The sequence below is a fragment of the Bison bison genome, unplaced genomic scaffold (assembly GCF_000754665.1).
Source record: "Bison bison bison isolate TAMUID 2011002044 unplaced genomic scaffold, Bison_UMD1.0 scf7180017864032, whole genome shotgun sequence".
In the NCBI taxonomy this organism is placed as follows: Eukaryota; Metazoa; Chordata; class Mammalia; order Artiodactyla; family Bovidae; genus Bison; species Bison bison.
In genome coordinates this window covers 1,973,800-1,996,773 of record NW_011494604.1, presented here as the reverse complement: position 1 = coordinate 1,996,773, position 22,974 = coordinate 1,973,800, and the positions used below count along the sequence as shown (strand labels likewise).

The 22,974-nt window shown below is 39.6% G+C and overlaps 1 protein-coding gene across 1 annotated transcript in view; it reads left to right on the top strand.

The window, feature by feature from the left end:
• The first annotated feature begins 8,092 nt into the window (after positions 1-8,092).
• CCDC14 (coiled-coil domain containing 14) overlaps positions 8,093-22,974 on the top strand; it is a 40,659-nt gene continuing 25,777 nt past the window's right edge. The window contains exons 1-5 of the mRNA XM_010834272.1: positions 8,093-8,408; positions 15,675-15,730; positions 16,070-16,142; positions 16,391-16,460; positions 16,554-16,676. Of these exons, the coding sequence (XP_010832574.1) occupies positions 8,235-8,408; positions 15,675-15,730; positions 16,070-16,142; positions 16,391-16,460; positions 16,554-16,676 (496 nt within the window). The 5' untranslated portion in view covers positions 8,093-8,234. The remainder of the gene's footprint in view (positions 8,409-15,674; positions 15,731-16,069; positions 16,143-16,390; positions 16,461-16,553; positions 16,677-22,974) is intronic.

The following is a 22,974-nucleotide window of genomic DNA, read 5'->3' as shown; positions in this document are numbered from 1 at the left end:
TGGAACTCTCTTGCTTTTTCCATGATCCAGTGGATGTTGGCAGTTTGATCTCTGGTTCCTCTGCCTTTTCTAAAACCAGCTTGAACATCAGGAAGTTCACGGTTCACGTATTGCTGAAGCCTGGCTTGGAGAATTTCGAGCTTTACTTTACTAGCATGTGCTGCTGCTGCTAAGTCGCTTCAGTCGTGTCCGACTCTGTGTGACCCCATAGACGGCAGCCCACCAGGCCCTGCTGTCCCTGGGATTCTCCAGGCAAGAACACTGGAGTGGGTTGCCATTTCCTCCTCCAATGCATGAAAGTGAAAAGTAAAAGTGAAGTCGCTCAATCGTGTCTGACTCTTAGCGACCCCATGGACTGCAGCCTACGAGGCTTCTCCGTCCATGGGATTTTCCTGGCAAGAGTACTGGAGTGGGGTGCCATTGCCTTCTCCCACTAGCATGTGAGATGAGTGCAATTGTGCGGTAGTGTGAGCATTCTTTGGCATTGCCTTTCTTTGGGATTGTAATGAAAACTGACCTTTTCCAGTCCTGTGGCCACTGCTGAATTTTCCAAATTTGCTGGCATATTGAGTGCAGCACTTTCACAGCATCATCTTTCAGGATTTGAAATAGCTCCACTGGAATTCCATCACCTCCACTAGTTTTGTTCGTAGTGATGCTTTCTAATGAGTTCTTAGTTTGTATTTTTTCATAATAAAATGTTAGGGGGAAATGAGTTCATACACTTAGCTCCTAAATGTGGATCTCTCCCACCACTCATCCAGATACAAAACCTAGAAACCAAAGCAATGTAAAAAACCTCCCCTTTACCTTACTTCCCAAATTTATCACTAAGTCCTGTTCATTTACTTCCTATGCTTCTCTTGCATCTGTCCTCTTCATCTCCTGTCACACCTCCCTCTGTTCTAGCTACAAATGTATTTCCTCTGAACACTACGGTGGCTTTCTTTAAGTCTGATCATGGTAGCAAACAGAAAACACTCTGAACTAAGATTTTAATGATAATTAAAAAGCTTTACAGAGTTGTGGATGAGGAAACCAACGAGGAGTGTTGAGATGCCCAGACACTCCCAAACACTAGCAAAGAGAGGGAAATGTTTTATTGCAGCCTGCAGAGAACTGGAGCCCAGTGGCTCATCCGAGTTGTAGTCTCAGAGAGCCAAGGCATCAGCCAGAATGTGCTAGGAGGGGAGGAATATTCCAGTTTCTCTCCTCTTTTCCTCCTGTCTTCTGCCAGGTGATGCCTATTGATTAAACAAAACCTAAAGTGAAAACCCAATTCTGAGTGATGCTATCCTTAAGAGTGAGTACCCAGGGCATGGAGAAGGGCAGAGAATGGATAGGCAGAAAATGGGGAGATCTATCTATACTGATGATTTCCTTTTCTAAAAACATCCTTTATACTAGGGGCTGGCACTCTTTCTGTAAAGGATAAGGTTGTAAATATTTTAGGCTTTGCAGGCTATAGAGTCTATATTGCAATTACTCAAATTTGCAGCTTTAAGATAGAAGCAACCATAAATAATATGTAAACAATGAGTGTGACAGTGTCCCAACAACATTTTATTTATGACACTGAAGTATAATTTTCCTATAATTTCACATGTCATGAAATATTATTCTTTTGATTTTTAAAAAACAATTTAAAATGTAAAAACTGCTGACAACTGTACAAAAAAAGGTGGCAGATTGGATGTGGCCAGGGGCTATGGATTGTGGATTCTTGCTCTATGCTGCAGTCAGTAATATTTATTAAACACCATTCATTTCACTCCATTTTACACTTTGACACATTCCTATTGCCCTTAGCACAATCCAAATCCTTAATGTGGCCTATGAGAACTGCATAGTCTGACCCCCATATATGTGTTTATCCCTGCTGTCAGCACTTGAGCAACAAGTCTCTCTTACTCATCATCATACTGTCTCCACAAGTTTAGAATATCTTTCTCTCTCCTATCTAGTTTATTCTTCAGATCTCAACACACTGTAGCAGTACTTGAAATAGCAGAGCAGGGAAGAGGGAGGAGAATTCTGGAAATACTGTGGAATAGGAATCACCAGAATCTCTCTCCCCACCTAGACAACAGTTACACTTGGAGAATCTGTTTGATGTAATTATTTTGGAACTCTGGAGTCAATTGAAATGTTGAAATTTTTAGGGGGATGGCTAGTATGGTAAATTGAAGCTAATTTCAATTTTAGCTCTTAGTACAGTAGCAGCAACCCGTGCTTCACTCCCAGTCCAATTCCAGGCAGCCACACATAGGTTCCAGGAGCAGCTTGCACACAGCTTGTGGGAGCCAGGATGGGCAAAAAGCTCCTCATCCTACAAATGTTGGGTATCTGTGCTCTGATCATTGTTGCTTCTGATCATAGAGGTTCAGACTAAGAGGTGGGTAGCCTTTGTTGTACTTGCCTCCATTGTTGGAAGCCCTTCCCCCTCTGGTTGAAGTGACTCACTGGATTTAAAGGACTGGTATCCTTTCTTCTGGAGAAAGCAATGGTAACCCACTCCAGTCTTCTTGCCTGGAGAACCCTATGGGCAGAGGAGCCTGATGGGCTACAGTCCACGGGGTCGCAAAGAGTTGGACACGACTGAGTGGCTAAACCAAACCATCCTTTCTTCCTCCTTTCATTTTTCTCTTTTTCCTATTTTAAGAGTCAGACAGTAAAGACTGGGATATTCAAAAGCAACAGTATACATAGGGAAAATTAGAACATGACCATACATGCCCAGGGAAACATGCAGGTTCAGAAAAGCACTGAGAAGACCTTACATTCTGCCAGAGATGGAAAACCTCATCCTGAAATTCAATGGGAATCTCAAAGTACTCTGAATAGACAAAAGAACCTTGAAAGAGAGGAACAAAGTTGGAAGAGTCACACTTTCTGATTTCAAACTTACTACAAAGCTTCCATCATAAAAACAGTTCAGTGTTGGCATAAAGGCAGATAAATAAAACAATGGAATAGATAGCCCAGAAATAAAGCATTACATACACAGTCAAATATTTTTGGGCTGCCAGGACCATTCAATGGAAAAAGGACAGTCCTTTCAAAAAATGATACTAGGAAAATTGGATATCCACACTCAAAAGGATGCATTTAGACCCTTATCTAATATAAGAATGAAATAAAAATGGATCAAAGACCTAGATAAATGTAAGACTTAAAATATAGAAATGTTAGAAGAAAACACAGGGCAAATCTTCATGACATGGATATGCCAATGATTTCTTGGATGTGACAGCAAAAACATAGGTAAGGAAAGAAAAAAAAGGGAAAAATTGGAAATTTCATGAAAATAAAAAATTTTGTATATCAAGAGACAGTATCAACAGAATAAAAAGACAAATCACAGAATGAAAGAAAATATTTGCAAATCATATATATGACAAGAGATTAATATCCAAAATTTGCACAGAACTCCTAAAAATCAACAACAAAAATACAACTCAACTTTTAAAAAGGCAAAGGCCTTGAACAGACATTTCTCCAAAGAAAATATGTGGATGGCCAATAAGCATATGAAAAGATGCTCAACAATATTAATCATTCAGTTCAGTTCAGTCACTCAGTTGTGTCCAAATCTTTGTGACCCCATGGACTTCAGCATGCCAGGCTTCCCTGTCCACTGCCAACCCCTGGAACTTGCTCAAACTCATGTCCATTGAGTCGGTGATGCCATCCAACCATCTGATCCTCTGTTGTCCCCTTCTGCTCCCACCTTCAATCTTTCTCAGCATCAGGGTCTTTCCCAATGAGTCAGTTCTTTGCATCAGGTGGGGAAAGTATTGGAATGTCAGCTTCAGCATCAGTCCTTCCAATGAATATTCAGAACTGATTTCCTTTAGGATGGACTGATTAGATCTCCTTGCAGTCCAAAGGACCCTCAAGAGTCTTCTCCAACACCACCGTTCAAAAGCATCAATTCTTCGGCAGTCAGCTTTCATTATAGTCCAACTCTCATATCCATACATGACAACTGGAAAAACAGCTTTGAATAGACAAAACTTTGTTGGTAAAGTGATGTCTCTGCTTTTTAATATGCTGTCTAGGTTAGTCATAGCTTTTCTTCCAAGGAGCAAATGTCTTTTAATTTCATGGCTGCAGTTGCCATCTGCAGTGATTTTGGAGCCCCCCAAAAATAAAGTCTCTCACTGTTTTCATTGTTTCCCCATCTATTTGAAGTGGGGGGAATGAAGTGATGGGACTGGATGCCATGATCTTAGCTTTTTGAATGCTGAGTTTTAAGCGAACTTTTTCACTCTCTTCTTTCACCTTCATCAAGAGGCTCTTTAGTTCTTCTTCACTTTCTGCCATAAGGGTAGTGTCATCTGCATATCTGAAGTTTATTGATATTTCTCCCTGCAGTCTTGATTCCAGCTTGTGCTTCATCCAGCTCAGCATTTCACATGATGTACTCTGCATATAAGTTAAATAAGCAGGGTGACAATATATAGCCTTGACATACTCCTTTCCCAATTTGGAACCAGTCTGTTGTTCCACATCCGGTTCTAACTGTTGCTTCTTGACTTACATACAGATTTCTCAGAAGGCAGGTAAGGTGGTCTGGTATTCCCCTCTCTTGAAGAATTTTCTAGAGTTTGTTGTGATCCACACAGTCAAAGGCTTTGGCATAGTCAATAAAGCAGAAGTAGATGTTTTTCTGGAATTCTCTTGCTTTTTTGATGATCCATTGGATGTTGGCAATTTGATCTCTGGTTCCTCTGCCTTTCTAAATCCAGCTTGAACATCTGGAAGTTCACAGTTCACATACTGTTGAAGTCTGGCTTGGAGAATTTTGAGCATTACTTTGCTAGCGTGTGGGATGAGTGCAATTGTGTGGCAGTTTGAGTATTCTTTGGCATTGCCTTTCTTTGGGATTGGAACGAAAATTGACCTTTTCCAGTCCTGTGGCCACTGCTGAGTTTTCCAAATTTGCTGGCATATTGAGTGCAGCACTTTCACAGCATCATCTTTTAGGACTTTAAATAGCTCAACTGAAATTCCATCACCTCCGCTAGCTTTGTTCGTAGTGATGCTTCCGAAGGCCCACTTGACTTCCCATTCCAGGATGTCTGGCTCTAGGTGAGTGATCACACCATCATGATTATCTGGGTCATAAAGATCTTTTTTGTATAGTTCTTCTGTGTATTCTTGTCACCTCTTCTTCATATCTTCAGTTTCTGTTAAGGTCCATACCATTTCTGTCCTTTATTGTGCCCATCTTTGCATGAAAACTTCCCTTGGTATCTCTAATTTTCTTGAAGGGATCTCTAGTCTTTCCCATTCTATTGTTTTCCTCTATGTCTTTGCATTGTTCACTGAGGAAGGCTTTCTTATCTCTCCTTGATAGTCTTTGGAAATTTGCATTCAAACAGTATGCCTTTCCTTTTCTCCTTGCCTTTACCTCTCTTCTTTTCTCAGCTACTTATAAAGCCTCCTCTATTAATCATTAGGGAAATTCAAATCAAAATTACAGTGAAATACCACCTCCCACCAATTAGGATGGTCTTGTAGCTCAGTTGGTAAAGAATCTGCCTGCAATGCAGGATAGCCGGGTTCGATCCCTGGGTCAGGAAGATCCCCTGGAGAAGGAAATGGCAACCCACTCCAGTATTCTTGCCTGGAGAATCCCATGGACAGAGGAGCCTAGCAGGCTACAGTCCATGGGGTCGCTAGAGTCAGACACGACTTAGCAACTAAACCACCACCACTACCATCAAAAAAAACAAAGAAAAGAAAATAACAAGTGTTGGGGAGAACGTGGAGAAATTGGAACCCTCGTGCACTGTTGATGGGAATGTAAAATGGTGCAGCCGTTGTAGAAAAGAGTATGGTGGTTTGTCAAAAAGTTTAATAGTAGAACTATCATATGATCCAGTAGTTCTGGGTATATACCCAAAAGAATTGAAAGCAGAGTCTGGAAAAGATACTAGTACACCCATGTTTATAGAAACAATATTCATCACGATAGCTAAAATTTTGAAGCAACCCAAGTCCATCAAGAGATAGATGGATAGATAAATGTGGCATATACATACAATGGAATATTATTTAGCTTCAAAAAGAAAGGAAATTTTGATACATGCTACAACATTGATAGACCTTGAAGACAAGTAAAGTATGCCAGTCTTGAAATAATATTCCATTGTATGTAATGCCACATTTATCTGTCCATCAGGGACTGGAGGATGGGTGAATGGGGATTCATTGTTCGATAGCTACAGTATTTTAGTTTTACAAGATGAAGAGTTCTGGAGATGTATGGTGGTGATGGGTGCACAATATTGCAATGTATTTACAACTGCTGAATTGTACACTTAATATTGGTTCAGAGGGCAAATTTTATGATTTGTCTATTTTTCCACAATAAAAAAATTTTAATTAAAAAAAAAGCATCAGGAACTATTATATTAAAAACTTATAAAGAGGTAAAAACCCCAATGAAACAAACAAACAATACTGGACGGGAGAAGCATAAAATTCCAAAGATTAGGGAAATGACCATCAGGTAGCCATTTTGTAATTGTAGGTTAATAAACAACTTTGATGAGATATTAAAACACTCATTTTCAGTAATACGTATCCTATTGTATTGTAACTGTAGTATATTTGTATGTTATTCACTTGCTCCTTGGTTACCATGGGATTGTTGTTGTTGGTTGTTTAGGCGGTAAGTCCTATCTAACATCTTTGAGACCGCATGGACTGTAGCCCATCAGCCTCCTCTGTCCACGGGAATTCCCAGGCAAGAATACCTGAGTGGGTTGCCATTTCCTCCTCCAGGGGATCCTCCTCACCCAGGGATTAAACTGGATTTCTCCTGCATTGCAGGCAGATTCTTCACTGCTGAGCCACCGGGGAAGCCCATAGCTTAGCCTAGCCTACATTAAACATGCTCAAACACAGTGCACTGTCCTCACGCTGTGGTTGGCTGGGAACTGAGGCTCCCTAAGATGCCCAGCGTCATGAGAGAGTATCTTACCTCATATCACTAGGCTGGGAAAGATCAAAATCCAAAATTAAAAGTACAGTTTCTACTGAACACATATTGCTTTCAAACCATCATAAAGCTGAAAAATCCTAGCTGGACCATCATAAATGGGGACTGTCTGTATGTAGTTGGAAAAAGTCTAGAAGGGAATGTATCAATCTAGTGGGAACATGAGTTTTATTTCTTTATCTGCTTCCTAAAATATGCCTGTATTAATTAGGAAAAATCAGTATAAGTTTTGAAAAATCAACTAAGAAAAAACTGAAAACAGTCGAATATGTTAAACACTTTATAGGATAGATGAAGAGGGAAGAGAGAGTTCTCCTCAGTATAATCTAATTCAAAGCTAAATTTATCAAATATCTGGTTTCGCCAAATCACTCAGTACAAGTGTGCAATATATTGGTACATAGATTTCAGCTTTTGGATTATTTTAATGGTAATTAGGACTTGCAAGACGTAGATCTTTTTCTTTCTTACTTTAAAATGAAATAAGTTGGGTTAATTTCTCTCCAGCTCGATTTAAAACAGTAACCCCAAACTCAGTACTTTAAAAACAAAGACAGTCCATTAAAATTCGTGCAGCACGCCAATGGTAAGAATACTGTGCTATTCTTTGTTAACAGTGATTACCTCCACTGAAGAAACAACTATGCCTGGAAGTAAAACTAAAATCGCAGCTAATGAGCACGATTATTAGGCCACAGAATAAAAAATATTAAATTGCTATCAGAATCACACAAAGAAAACAGGGCGTAGGATTGATGTTTATTGATTACCAAGAACAAAAACATTCAAAATGGTATACAAAACACCAACTAAAAATACAGGGTCAAAATCCAGAGACAGTGCAATGCCTTCTGAAACCTATTCGCGTTCTACCGTAGTCCCTTCCTCTGTCGTGGCGGGTCCCCGTTGCCACTTCCCCTAGCAGATGCAGGACAACGGCTCTCCCTCCAGTGGAAGCCCTCGAAGCAGCAAACTCAGGTCTCCCAGGTGATGACGGACTCTGGTCAGCCCAATGCTCCCGCTCCTCGTCCCGCCCTCCTCCGCCCCGCCCCTCTCGGCCCCGCCGCGCCCCGCCCCAGTCCCGCAGCGTTCGCCGGCGTTCTGTGGACTTCTCTCACCCTGCAGCCGAGTGTGACGAGCCGGGGCCGGGAGGGGTCTATTGCGCAAACCCAAGGCGCCGTGCGGTGGGTCGAAGAGAGGTTCTGGTTGCGCGCCCGGGACTATGAAGCGCAGCATTCGGCGGGCTCCTTCCCGGAAGCGGAAGCTCGAGGGGCGGGCCAAGGGCGGCCGAGAGTCGGCGGCGGTTAATTCCTTTTATCTTGCGGCTTTGCTTCATTCTGCTTGGACTTTTCTGAAGCTGCGAGAGATGGTCAGGTCTGGATCTCGACCGGGCCAGGTGAGGTCTGCGGACCTGAGGCGTCCACTGTGGGGGTGGAGAGGGACGGAGGTAGTCCTCGGGCCTGGAGACGTGGAAAGCCCCCTTTGAAAAAAATAAAAACAGTGCTGCCGCGTTAAAAAATGCTGCGACAGGAGACGAGGCGGAGGGTGGGTGTGCGTACCTAATCTTAACGCCCTAACACAGTTGTTCTGCCTGTAGATGTAGATTCTGTTTTAATCGTTGTGGTCCAACTGAGCGCTGGCTTTGGTGTGGTCCCCGGGTTCGAGTCCAGCCTCAGCCGCTGGATGCGTGACTTAGTATCTCGGAGCCTCACGACGTTGTTGCATCAACTCCAGGTTCCCAGCTTTTCCAACAAGTGCTGCTATTAGCTGGTTTTCCGTCACAGTTGCTGGTATTTTACTACTAGTTTTTTTTTTTAAAGTCTCCCAAGGAGTGTCCCTGCATTTAGCCTCATCCTTCTCAAATGCACACCCCTCATCAATTCTCTGCTAAAAATCCAACTCTGGAACATTTTTTTCCCCCCCAACATAAACATCCCAGTTCTTTGACCTGTCAGCACAGCCATTTTTCGACGTGGCCAGTGCGTTCCCTACCAGCCCCCACCTCCATCCCAGGAATATCCAACGCTCTTCAGCTATTTGTTCCACAGTGCCCTGAGTGCCCGCGTTCTTTCAGGCTTCTGTGCCTTTGCCTTTTGTTCTGCCGAGAATGATGTCCTCTCCCCCTGAAATCTCCACTTTTCATCTCCTGTCCCTTCAGCTCAAGTACCGCTTCTAGAAGCCTTGTCGGGCCCTGTCAACATTTACATTGTTTGGGTGCCCTCAGCTCCCGTTTTGTGCCTTTACTAAAATCCAGGCTAGAGACATTGCTCATCTTCCTATGCTACTAAGCAGTTTATCTCTGTCTTTTCAGGTAATCAGTCAGTCAACCAATAGCAATCAATCAAGCCTTATGCAGACCCTCTACTTAGAGTGGTGATCTTACGCCTCCTTAAGTGTAACCATACCACCCTTCTTTCCCCTTTCATTTTTGCTATTCCTTTATTTATCAACTCACTTTTAATGCTGTCTCCCCTATTAATGTGAATCTTATACTTTTCCCCAAGGCTTGGCTCAAGACTTTCTTCATGAATGCTTCCAGACCAGTCCCACCCTTATAGTTCTTTCTTTTGTGTTGAATGAACTCAGACTTGGTGCAGTCAGCAAGGGGGAAAACATGGTTTTTGTAGTCATGGTCACCTACCAATTCAGATTCCAGTTCTGCCACTACTGTCATAGTGATAGTAAGCAAAGTACTTTTTACTTCTCTGAGATTTCTTTTTCTTTTCTACAAAGTAGGTGTAATATCCTGCCTTAAAGAATTGAGGAGATTAAATGAGAGAACCTGGTAAAACATCTATTTCACACTTGGCATAAATTGTGCAACACAACGTAGTCCGCTTAAAAACAGTTTATTACTGTCAATAATCACAGCTAACATTTGGGTAGCACTTATGTGACAGGTATTATTCTATGTGCTTTTACATATGCTGCTGCTGCTGCTAAGTCGCTTCAGTTGTGTCCGACTCTGTGCGACCCCATAGACGGCAGCCCACCAGGCTCCTCCCTCCCTGGGATTCTCCAGACAAGAATACTGGAGTGGGTTGCTATTTCCTTCTCCAGTGCATGAAAGTGAAGTTACTCAGTCATGTCCGACTCTTCGTGACCTAATGGACTGCAGCCTACCAAGCTCCTGTTTCCATGGGATTTTCCAGGCAAGAGTACTGGAGTGGGTTGCCATTTATTCTCATTTAATCTTCACAGTAGGCTTAGGAAGTAGATAATAATCCTCATTTTATAGATGAGGAAGTTGAGGGATGCAGAGTTCAGATAACTTCTCTAGTTATACAGCTGGTTAGCAGTGGAGACAGGCTTTAGACCTGTCTAAAGCCTGACATAGTTGGTGCTGGAGTCCATTTAAACATCTGTTCTTAGGTGTATGACTCTGAACAAGCCACCTTTCTGAAATGTAGGTTCCTACCTCACAGAAATAATAACTAACAGGGTGTTGTTTAAGTGGAAATGAAAGTCTTTGAAGACTAAATTATTCCACAAATATAATTTTATCTTGCACTTGTTGGTAGGAGATACAGCTCCTAAGAGGTACTTATGTTTTTCTCAAATAAGTAAAAGTTTCTTGCTAATACTTAGTGGAAGTAAATGTGGGATAAAACAAACATTCTCTTATGTATTGCCATTTGGGGCACTTGTTTTGAAAAGTGGTTTTGCGGTTTGTATCTAGGGGCACTAAAGGCATTAAACAATGAATAACTTATCAAATAATTAAGCTTTCAGTCCTGAATATGAAAAGGTATTTCCAGTATATGAAACGATTTATTTCAGATTTGTATTTTAACTGAAAAATATGAAGCACTCCAAGGGCACATTACTTCCATTTATGAAAATAGTATACAACTGTTAAAATTTTTTGAACTTTTTTAATATGGAAAAAGATTTGAAAGTAAAAACACAACACTCAAAATTGCAACTGTCTGGTCATGATGACTAAATAATCCATATGAAGCCTCAGTAGCAAAGAGTACAGCTAGTGCCTAGATCTTGGTTTCTATTAATAAATACTCTTGTCCACGGGAAGGAATCACTACTTTTTGGGGAAATGGTCAACTCTAGGGTTGGGGCCTGGATATATCAAAGTAAAAAGCTGCACAGCTTCTCACAACACTGAAAAGTCAACTTATGGAATGAGGAAAAATATTTAAAACTACATATCTGATAAAAGGTTCATAATCATAATATACAAGGAACTCCTACATTTCAGTAGCATTCATAGGCAAGGTACTTGAATAGGCATTTCTCCAAAGAAGACATATAGATGGTCAGCAAGTATATGGAAAGATGCTCAATATCACTGATCAGGGGAATGCAAATCGAAGCCACAGCGAGATATCACCTCACACCTGTTGGGATGGCTATCATAAAAACAAAACCAACCCAGAAGATAACAAGTGTTGATGAGGATATGGAGAAATCTGAACCCTTGTACACCATTCATGGGAATGTCAGGGTGCAACTGTTATGAAAAATCATGAAATTTCCTCCAAAATTAAAAGTAGAATTGTTATGTGATCCAGCATTCTCACTTTGGTTGTTTATCCAGGAGAGTTAAACATAGAATCTTAAGAGATATTTTCACTCACATGTTCATTATAACATTCACAATAGCTAAGATGTGATAACAACCTAAATGTCCATTTATGGATTAGTGGATACACAATGGAATATTATTCAGCCTTTAAAAAGGAAGGAAATCATGCTATATGCAACATAAATGTAACTTGAGGATACTTTGCTAAGTGAAATAAGCCAGTTCAGTTCAGTTCAGTCATTCAGTCGTGTCCAGCTCTTTGTGACCCCATGAACTGCAGCACACCAGGCCTCCCTGTCCATCACCAATTGCCGAAGTCTACCCAAACCCATGTCCACTGAGTCGGTGATGCCGTCTAACTATCTCATCCTCTGTCATCCCTTCTCCTCAATCTTTCCCAGCATCAGGGTCTTTTCAAATGAGTCAGCTCTTTGCATCAGGTGGCCAACATATTGGAGTTTCAGCTTCAGCATCAGTCCGTCCAATGAACACCCAGGACTGATCTTTAGGATGGACTGGTTGGATCTCCTTGCAGTCCAAGGGACTCTCAAGAGTCTTCTCCAACACCACACTTCAAAAGCATCAATTCTTCAGCTCTCAGCTTTCTTTATAGTCCAACTCTCACATCCATACAAGACTACTGGAAAAACCATAGTCCGACTAGACGGACCTTTGTTGGCAAAGTAATGTCTCTGCTTTTTAAAATGCTGTCTAGGTTGGTCATAACTTTCCTTTCAAGGAGTAAGTGTCTTTTAATTTCATGGCTTCAGTCACCATCTGCAGTGATTTGGGAGCCAAGAAAAATAAAGTCAGCCACTGTTTCCCCATCTATTTGCCATGAAGTGATGGGACCAGATGTCATGATCTTAGTTTTCTGAATGTTGAGCTTTAAGCCAACTTTTTCACTCTCTTTAACTTTCATCAAGAGGCTCTTTAGTTCTTTACTTTCTGCCATAAGGGTGGTGTCATCTGCATCATTCTGTTTATATGAGGTATCTAAAATAGCTAGATTCATAGAAACAGTAAGTAGGGTGGTTGTTGCCAGGGGCTGGAGGAAGAGAAATGGAGAGATGCTATTCAGTGGGCATAAAGTTTTAGTTATGTACAATGAATAAGCTCTGTTAGATTTATGAGATCTATCTAAGAGATCTGCTGTAAACATGTGGAATTGAAGTGAAAGTGAAGTCACTCAGTCATGTCTGACTCTTCAACCCCATGGTATGTAACCTGCCAGGCTCCTCCATCCTTGGAATTTTCCAGGCAAGAATACTAGAGTGGGTTGCCATTTCCTTCTCCAGGCAATCTTAATCCAGGGATGGAACCTGGGTCTCCCACACTGAGGGCAGACTCTTTACCGTCTGAGCCACCAGGGAATCCCATAAACATCATACTACAGTTAACAATTGATGTACACTTAAAATTTGTTGAGGGTAGATTTCATGTTACCACAATGGGGAGAAAAAAAAAGCCGGGGGGTTGGGGGGTGGGGTGGGACCTGGAGATCTTTATTGTAAAGAATGGCTCAAAAATAATGGTGATGTGTTGAAATGATACAGGGGCTGGTTTGAAAAGACTCCTATTGGCAGAATCTGGGACAGTTTGAGCATTCATATAAATAATGATAATCATCAGAACCCATTAAATAAACTAGGAATCAATGAGTCCATACTAGCAAACAAAGAAGTACTTCAATGAAGTACTTCACTAAGGTTGAATGCCAGCTAATAAATCTAGAATGAATGATGTAAGTTAGAAAAATCACTATTTGACAAATGATTAAGGCAGGAATCCTCAATGAATGCTACTCGATGAAAGTTTGATGAATAGGATGTCTGCATAATCTTCAAGTATCTCCCCACAAAATGCTTAATATTTACAAAGGAAAAAATAGTAACCTGGTGAAAAATCTGGCAGGCACCACCTTAAATAATCAAACTTTACATCCCTAGTAATGGGACAAACTAATATATGCCTGCTCATACGGTATTGAGATAAATACAACATCCCTTTTGTGATATTCCTGCCAAAAAAGCACAACCTGAATCTAATCAAGGGGAAGCAGACAAGTCTAAATGCTTACCAGAGGGACATTCTACCAAAGTAACTGCTCATGTTCTTTGAATATGTCAAGGCTGTAAAAGACAATGAATGACACCTCTAGGAACTGTTCCCGAGTAAAGGAGACAAAAGAGAAATGACAGCTTAAAATGCTTCGTATGATCCTGGATTTATGGGATAAGGGCCATAATTTTTTTTTTTAATATAAAGGACAGTATTTTGATAATTGGCAAAATGTGAATAAGATCTGTAGATTAGATTATAGTATGGTTTCACTGTTAATTTCCTGATTTTGATAATTTGGTTTTATGAGAGAGTGACCTTGTCCTTAGGAAATATTTAGGAGTAAATAAATATAAAGGAGTATCATGTCTGTAACATAATCTGAAATGGTTCAGACAAAAAGTAATACTATACATTTTTCAAAGGGAGAAGATGGCAGATGTAGTAAAATGTCAGCAGTTGTGGAATCTTGGTAGCGTTATACTGTTCCTTGTACTATTATTTCAAAATAAAGAATACAAAATAAATTTGAAGGGAATCTTCCAGTATCACACTGTTGCAGGGTGCTTTATTCTGGTTAATTTTCTTTACCTGATTTTGTAATATGACCTAATGTGTGTGTGTATGTGTTTCGGTGAAATGCTGAATATAATCTTTGAATTATACCATCATGCCATATATTTATCTCAACAGTATACTTTTTAAATTCTGAAAGATAATTATTCTGGTAGTTGTTTTTAGACTTAGCATGATGGTTTGGTTTTTTATTATGGTCCTGGACAGGACACCAACATAGATAGTGTGAAAGGAAAGCCCCTTAGGTCTAGTAGAGTTGTGTTACATGGCATCTTATTTCTGCCAATGTTGGTTCTCGCTGCTGCTTTTTGACTCCCTCATATTCTAAGTTATCTTAAGGAGAAGTGAAACTTTATAATTCCAGAAAGTTTAATAGTAATTGCTCAAAGGTATCTTGAGATGAAATATGTAAACATGCCAAGAAAAATCCTAAGTGTAACTGCCAACAGTGACTACACCTAAAGGGTAAAATGAGGGAGTGAGTAGGAAATTTAAGCATGTCTTTCAAAAATTATGTTTTGAATAGACATTATATTTAAATAATGTAAAGTTATTAAGATATAAAAACGTATACCATGGAAAGTCTCCCTTGTTCTGTCCCCCAGATTCTGAGTTTCCCTCCCCAGAGGCAAGCACAGTTACCTTGCTTCTTGTGTAACTCCCAGCGTATTGGATGTGTGTAGAAGCAAATGAGTAGAGTTTTCACGTGCTGGTCTTGTCAGGCATTCTAAAGAATGTGGAAAAATAGAATCAGAGTTATGAACTCTGCCCTATGTCTTGAGTTAATGTATTTTGAAGACCTAGGGGAAGTAGAATATTTTGAGGGATTGAGTATAGTCCAGACTTACTATAGTAGATACTTCTGGTTAAAGTAAAATTTCAACTTCAGTCTTCAACTTACATAAGACTTAAGGAACAAAGGTATGTGTTGCTTGCTTGACAGTTTATATAGAAAAAAAAATTTATGAGTTCAGTTGTAATAGTGGATTTTATTAAAATTAATAACATGGTACATATATAAAATGGAGTATTATTCAGCCTTAACAAGAAGGAAATTTTGCACATGCTGCAACATGGATACTATGAAGATACTGTCCTAAGCAAAGTAAGCCAGTCACAAAAGGACAAATACTATCTGGTTCCATTTATATGAGATTCCTAAAACAGTGAGACCAAAAGTAGAAGGGTGGTTACACCAGGTACTTAGGAGAGGATTAGAGATTAATGATTAATGGGTACAGAATTTCAGTTTGGGAAGATGACAGAGTTCTGGAGATGGGCTGTAGTGATGGTTGCACAACTGTGAATGTGTTTAATGCCACAGAGCTGTATACTTTAGAATGGTTTATTTTATGTTATGTATGTTTTACCAAGTGAAACAAAAGGAAACAATAACATTTTAGGTTTTGTCAAAACAGTATACTGAGAATATGATAGAAAAATATTTGTATATCTCCTATAATATAATGCATCATGTCATAGGTAATACCTTCGGGAAAGCACACTGGACCTGCTAAATTAACAAATGGAAAGAAAGGGTAAGTACTTAAGAAAGTGTCCAACTTCAGGAATTCTCAAGAGATTTTCAAGTCTATGGGATGGACTAAATTTTTCCTACCCCAGAGATCTAAGTGAGGGTCTCTACTTTCACAAAACTCTGGGGAGAAACCTCTCATATCTCTACCCATGTTGATCATTTTAGTCTTTACAACCTTCATAAAGTCCTGCATAAATCCATCTTTTGCATGGTTGAACAAGCTTTCTTATCCAACCTTTGGTGGAAAGAAAGTGTCTTTTTAGAATGTATTTTGGGAAAATATATTATTTGTAATTATATTTGTGTTATATGTAAATGTATTAACAAACTTGTTTTCTAGGACCAATCTGAGAAAGATACCCCGTTTTAATGCAGATTCTGGCTATCCCACTCACTCTGATTCAGAAAGTCAGGTAAGAGTAAACTGAATAGATACAGTGTATACTGTTTAATTAGTTTTCAGGTAAAAGTTAAGAAGTGGAAATAAAAATTCAAAGGTGAAGTATTAATTGTCCTGACAAAGAATGAAGACTTTTTTGCTTTAAAACATGTCTTCTACCAATAATAAATTGCTTCTAAATAAGGAAATTTTAAAATTACAGAATTTTTTTTCTGTAGTAAAATTTTATGTACAAATTTCTATGTGACTTTCTCCTTACAGACTGAAACTGTACAGGGGCTTGATGGCTGTGCGTCTTTGCTGCGGGACATTTTGAGAAATGAAGATTCAGGTTTTTTTTTTTTAAATGCTTCTTTGCTGATCACCTTTTCTCAATTAAGTAATTCTCTTAATGCTAATGAATTTTTGTTTCAATCATTAATAGGTTCAGAAATAACATATTCAGAAAATAGATGTAACCCCAGACCTGTAGAAACCAAAAGATACAGATCCAAAAAGAAAGGACATGAAAAACATACTGTGCCTTCTGTAGTCCGGAAGGAAATTTGTAAGTATTTTTTTATCTTATTTATTTAAATATGATACTTAATTATGGGAGTTTTGATAGATTACTGGGGTTATGCAGTTGGGCTTACATTTTAATAATACTGGTTATGCAGGGGTGTGTGTGTGCTTGTGATTTTTTTTTCCTCTATTCAGTTTCTAATTGCTGAATGCTTTGCCAAGAAGAAAAGTAGAAAAAAAAAATGGTTAGGTTTTGTAGGAGAATAGTTCAAACCCAGAATGATATTCACAGATTGATTGGGTTTCATATTTCATTGGGTGTTTTATATTTCAATGTATATTTCATATACATTGGGTGTATATTTATTGTTTTAAAAATACTATATGTGTATACATATATTCTAAGTAGGATCCATAGCTCAATTTTTCAGCTGCACAGTTAGAAGATATGGTAACAGGAAGGTAAAATTCCAAGTTGGATAGTTATGTAAGGAAAACACTCTGCCGCTGATTGACAGTGACTGTAGCCAAGGATGGTTAACACTCACAGTTTTCTTGCTGACCTAAGTGGAATGATTCAGTAAGCAGTTTAGAATAAGCAAGTTTTGATTATGTTGTTCCACAGAGGCCTATGGAACATGGTAGCCCAAAATAGAGATGAAAAAGTCCATAATGGGATTTCAGAGCATCAAGAATGGAACCAGCTAGTTCACAGTTCAGGTGGGCCAAAAATGTTAGTACAGCAGAGTACAGTAAGATTTAGCTTAGGTAAGGGGTTTGAGTCATGTACAGCACTAGTTCTGGGTATTAGAGATCAGGATTCAGGCAAAGAGGCTGAAATTCAGATGGTCTTGAGTCAGAACCAAGGCTGAGAAAACAACTTCCTAACCTATCTTGGAGGCCAGTTGCGTTTAGCCTTGTATTGTCTTGACCTGTGCCACTTAAGGTGGCAGTCTCAAGCCACATGTGACTGCGGAGCATTCCAAGTATGGCTAACACAACTAAGGAACTCAGTTGTAAATGTTATTTAATTTTAATTAATTTAAATTTAAAGCTGATACTTGACCTAGTTATTAGAAAACTTTTAAAGTATGTTTGAAATAACTTGGTAAATGAATCTACTTTTTTCAACTGTAAAGTTTATTAAACCTAAATACAGATCAAGGATTTCTGATAAAAATTTACCATCCGGATTGAGATGTGCTTTATAGTAAAAATACACAGTATGCTTAGAATATTTAATGCAAAAAATAAAATATCTCAGTGATTAATGTTAATCACATATTGTAATGTTAATATTTTGGCTGTATTGATTTGAATAAAACATTATAGTAGTTAATGTTACCTATTTTAATTTTTTAATGTAGTTCTTGGAAAATTTTAAATTGCTTATATGATTTACATTATATTTCAGTGGGACAGTATTGGTCTAATCCAGGGTGAGCATACTACAGCCAGTTTTGTTTTATTGTAATGTTTAGTTATTTTGTAACTGAAGCTTTATCAGAGCACAGTCATGCTAATTCATTTTCATTTATGTATTTTCTATGGTTACTTTCGTGTTGTAGGAGGAGACTTGAGTAGTTGTGGAAGAGACCATCTGGCCTGTTTAAAGCATAATATGTTTATTCTCTAGCCTTTTAAGAACAAGTATGCTCACCCCTGGTCTAACTCTTAAAGTAGAAACCTATTTTGGAGGACTGCTGGACAAAGAAAGGAGTGGTAGTACATGGTCAGCGATGGTGCCATGGTAGCAACTTGTTGGATCCTAACTTAACTATTTGTTCAGAGTTCCCACAGAGTTCAGTCGATAAGTCATGTCCAACTCTGCGACCCCATGGACTTCCAGACTTGTCCTTCCTTCACTATCTCCCAGAGTTTACTCAAACTCATGTCCATTGAGTCAGTGATGCTATCCAACCATCTCATCCTCTGTCACCCTCTTCTTCTGCCCTCAATCTTTCCCGGCATCAGTGTCTTTTCCAGTAAGTCGGCTCTTTGCATTAGGTGGCCAAAGTATTGGAGCTTCAGCATCAGCCCCTCCAATGAATATTCAGGGTTGATTTCCTTTAGAATTGACTGGCAAGAAAGAGTAGATAGGAACACCCAAATTAAGATAGGGGTTTTATTTATGAAGAAACTCATTACAAACTCGTTAGAGTATAAGGGAACCACAAGGGATTCTGCTAGCCCAGTGCTAACAGCATGAACAGAACTGTTACTATCCCTAGGTCTTAAGGGATGAGGTTAGGAAGAGGTTACTGGGATTCAGCTAGAGATATTGTTCTGTTAGAGTAGGCCACCTTGAGAGGAGAAGTGAGCTTTAAGGGACAAAGCCAGCCCAAGGTGGCCTCATAGAAAGGGAGTTTGAAATATCTTGAATGCATGCTTTTTCCTCTCTTTGATAATGCCACAATTCCCATTGGATTGGACCCAACCGGAACCCTGTTGATGTATATCTAGTCAGGGATCTGATTTTCATTCTTACAAGCTAATGAATTATCCTTACTATGTCGTGCATGTTGACAGGAGACACAAGACTCTTGGGTCAGAGACAAAGGTACTGTGCTCATAGCACAGCTAGCAGCATGCACATTAGCATGTTTGTGTCGGTTCTGCCTCACTGCCAACTGCCAGTGGGATGGTACGATGGACCCATGGGGAAACTGCACATGCTGAAGAACACTGAGCTTGGGGAATTCATTGCTCTGGTGGTAAGCAGTTAGAACGCCTATACTTGACTGAGGGAAAAACATCACCTTATCCCTCAACGTTGCTCAGTATAAACACAGCCCTGAAAAATGTCCCAGGTACAGAGCTTAGCTCAAAGCCTTACTTTTTCTTTGGTAAACCCAGCAAGACATGTAGGAGCACAAGAGACCCATGAAGGAATGTCTCTTAATAATGTAATCCATACAGAGTAGCATCCCAGAGAGAGCAGAGCAGAGTGGAGATGGATAGAAGGTGGGTTTGCTGAAGCAAATGAGAGAGATCTGGCATTCGTAGTCCCTAGCATTAAATTCCTATTTGGATTAGAGTCAGACCAGCAGTTCTGGCCCGTTATCAGTATATAATACTCTTATTGTCCTTTCCCCTACACTGTCATCATCAGAAGTTAGGACCTACTTGCAAAGGACAGTCTCCATTAGGGTTATAGTATAAGAAGTGGTTCCCATTGACCAAGGTTTATTCTTTGGACCCAGAAACCTCTTTCCCTTTGGTTAAATTACTTCATCTTTCTTTGATTTATCACTGTAGCACTATCTGGAAAGGATCTTTTTTTTTCTTTTTTTGTAGTTAACAGCTGTTAGCCAGTACAAGGTTTTTGCTCTGTTAATCACAGTGCCTAAAATACACAAAAGCTGGGACTTCCCTGGTGGTCCAGTGGTTAACACTCTACACTTCCAATGCAGAGGGCACAGTTTGATGCCTGGTCGGAGAACTAAGATCCCACATGCCACTGGATATGGCCAAAAGATTTTTTTTTAATAAAATAAATAAAAATGCCCTTTATCTAAAAAGCACAGTTTCTGACAACTAATAGGCAAAACTGCATTTCCTTCCTTTTTCATCTCTCCACAAATGAGATAGTCATAATTAGAATTTTAGGAATTTATTATAGCATGTTAACTAGTATCTACATATCATTTTAACTTTAACATATGTTATCTTACTATTTTGTGTTACTGTCTTCTGTGGTTTGGGCTCCTTATGTATTTTCTGTCTGGGACCTGCCAGATCACTGGGTGTCTATGGAGTCACACCCACCCACCCTGTTGCTTACTTAGAGGAATGAGGCAGAAAGGCAGTTCCAAAAATGCATTGAGAGCTTACCCAAGAGTGCACCTGACATTTAAAAAAAAAAACAACCATTTTTTAATAAGCAGCTACTTACGTTTTGATAACTATTGAATGCTGTGGTCACATGCTCCTACCTTCAGTATCATATATATATTTCTGCCCTCATCTTGGAGAAATAAACCACTACAGGCAGAATATTTTTAGCATTGATGGCCCCCATCAAGGCCAAGTGTTCTCTGTATTTCAAATTATAATAGGCATCCAGCAATGCCTATCTGCAGTAGGTGTTTATTCCATATTTGGGTGGCAGGAATTATCTAAAAATTGTACATCCACTTAATGGTTTTTAACTTGTCTTGGATAAATTGTTTTAAGATTTTTGTGTCTTAAATACAGATGTACAACATTATAAGTAGAGTTTCACATAGATTGAGTTAATGGAGAAGTTAAGATATGTTAATTCTAAAGCTTTGAATTTTAAGAACTATTTGAAGTTTATTAATTTATGCTGGGTGATGGCATCTGCTAGCAAAGGCAAAATATCGTAGCTTAACTTAATCAGAGATTAAGACAGAATGTGGTCCACTGGAGAAGGGAATGGCAAACCACTTCAGTATTCTTGCCTTGAGAACCCCATGAACAGTATGAAAAGGCAAAATGATAGGATACTGAAAGGGGAACTCCCCGGGTCGGTAGGTGCCCAATATGCTACAAGAGATCAGTGGAGAAATAACTCCAGAAAGAATGAAGGGATGGAGCCAAAGCAAAAACAATACCCAGCTGTGGGTGTGACTGGTGATAGAAGCAAGGTCTGATGCTGTAAAGAGCAATGCTGCATAGGAACCTGGAATGTCAGGTCCATGAATCAAGGCAAATTGGAAGTGGTCAACAGGAGATGGCAAGAGTGAACATCGACATTCTAGGAATCAGCAAACTAAAATGGACTGGAATGGGTGAATTTAACTCAGATGACCATTATATCTACTACTGTGGGCAGGAATCCCTCAGAAGAAATGGAGTAGCCATCATGGTCAACAAAAGAGTCCAAAATGCAGTACTTGGATGCAATCTCAAAAACGACAAAATGATTTCTATTCATTTCCAAGGCAAACCATTCAATATCATGGTAATCCAAGCCTATGTCCCAACCAGTAACACTAAAGAAGCTGAAGTTGAATGGTTCTATGAAGACCTACAAGACCTTTTAGAACTAACATCCAAAAAAGATGTCCTTTTCATTATAGGGGACTGGAATGCAAAAGTAGGAAGTCAAGAAACACCTGGAGTAACAGGCAAATTTGGCCTTGGACTACAGAATGAAGCAGGGCAAAAGGCTAATAGAGTTTTGCCAAGAGAACGTACTGGTCATAGCAAACACCCTCTTCCAACAACACAAGAGAAGACTCTACACATGGACATCACCGGATGGTCAACACCGAAATCAGATTGATTATATTGTTTGCAGCCAAAAATGGAGAAGCTCTATACAGTCATCAAAAACAAGACCAGGAGCTGACTGTGGCTCAGATCATGAACTCTTTAGCACCAAATTCAGACTTAAATTGAAGAAAGTAAGGAAAACCACTAGACCATTCAGTTATGACCTAAATCAAATCCCTTATGACTAGACAGTGGAAGTGAGAAATAGATTTAAGGGCCTAGATCTGATAGACAGAGTGCCTGATGAACTATGGAATGAGGTTCATGACGTTGTACAGGAGACAGGGATCAAGACCATCCCCATGGAAAAGAAATGCAGAAAAAGCAAAATGGCTGTCCAGGGAGGCCTTACAAATAGCTGTGAAAAGAAGAGAAGTGAAAAGCAAAGGAGAAAAGGAAAGATATAAGCATCTGAACGTAGAGTTCCAAAGAATAGCAAGAAAAGATAAGAAAGCCTTCCTCAGCGATCAATGCAAAGAAATAGAGGAAGACAACAGAATGGGAAAGACTAGGGATCTCTTCAAGAAAATTAGAGATACCAAGGGAACATTTCATGCAAAGATGGGCTCAATAAAGGACAGAAATGGTATGGACCTAACAGAAGCAGAGGATACTAAGAAGAGGTGGAAAGAATACACAGAAGAACTGTACAAAAAAGAGCTTCACGACCCAGATAATCACGATGGTGTGATCACTCACCTAGAGCCAGACATCCTGGAATGGGTAGTCAAGTGGGACTTAGAAAGCATCACTATGAACAAAGCTAGTGGAGGTGATGGAATTCCAGTTGAGCTATTTCAAATCCTGAAAGATGATGCTGTGAAAGTGCTGCACTCAATATGCCAGCAAATTTGGAAAACTCAGCAGTGGCCATAGGACTGGAAAAGGGCAGTTTTCATTCCAATCCCAAAGAAAGACAATGCAAAAGAATGCTCAAACTACCACACAATTGCACTCATCTCACACGCTAGTAAAGTAATGCTCAAAATTCTCCAAGCCAGGCTTCAGCAATACGTGAACCGTGAACTTCCAGATGTTCAAGCTGGTTTTGGAAAAGGCAGAGGAACCAGAGATCAAATTGCCAACATCCACTGGATCAT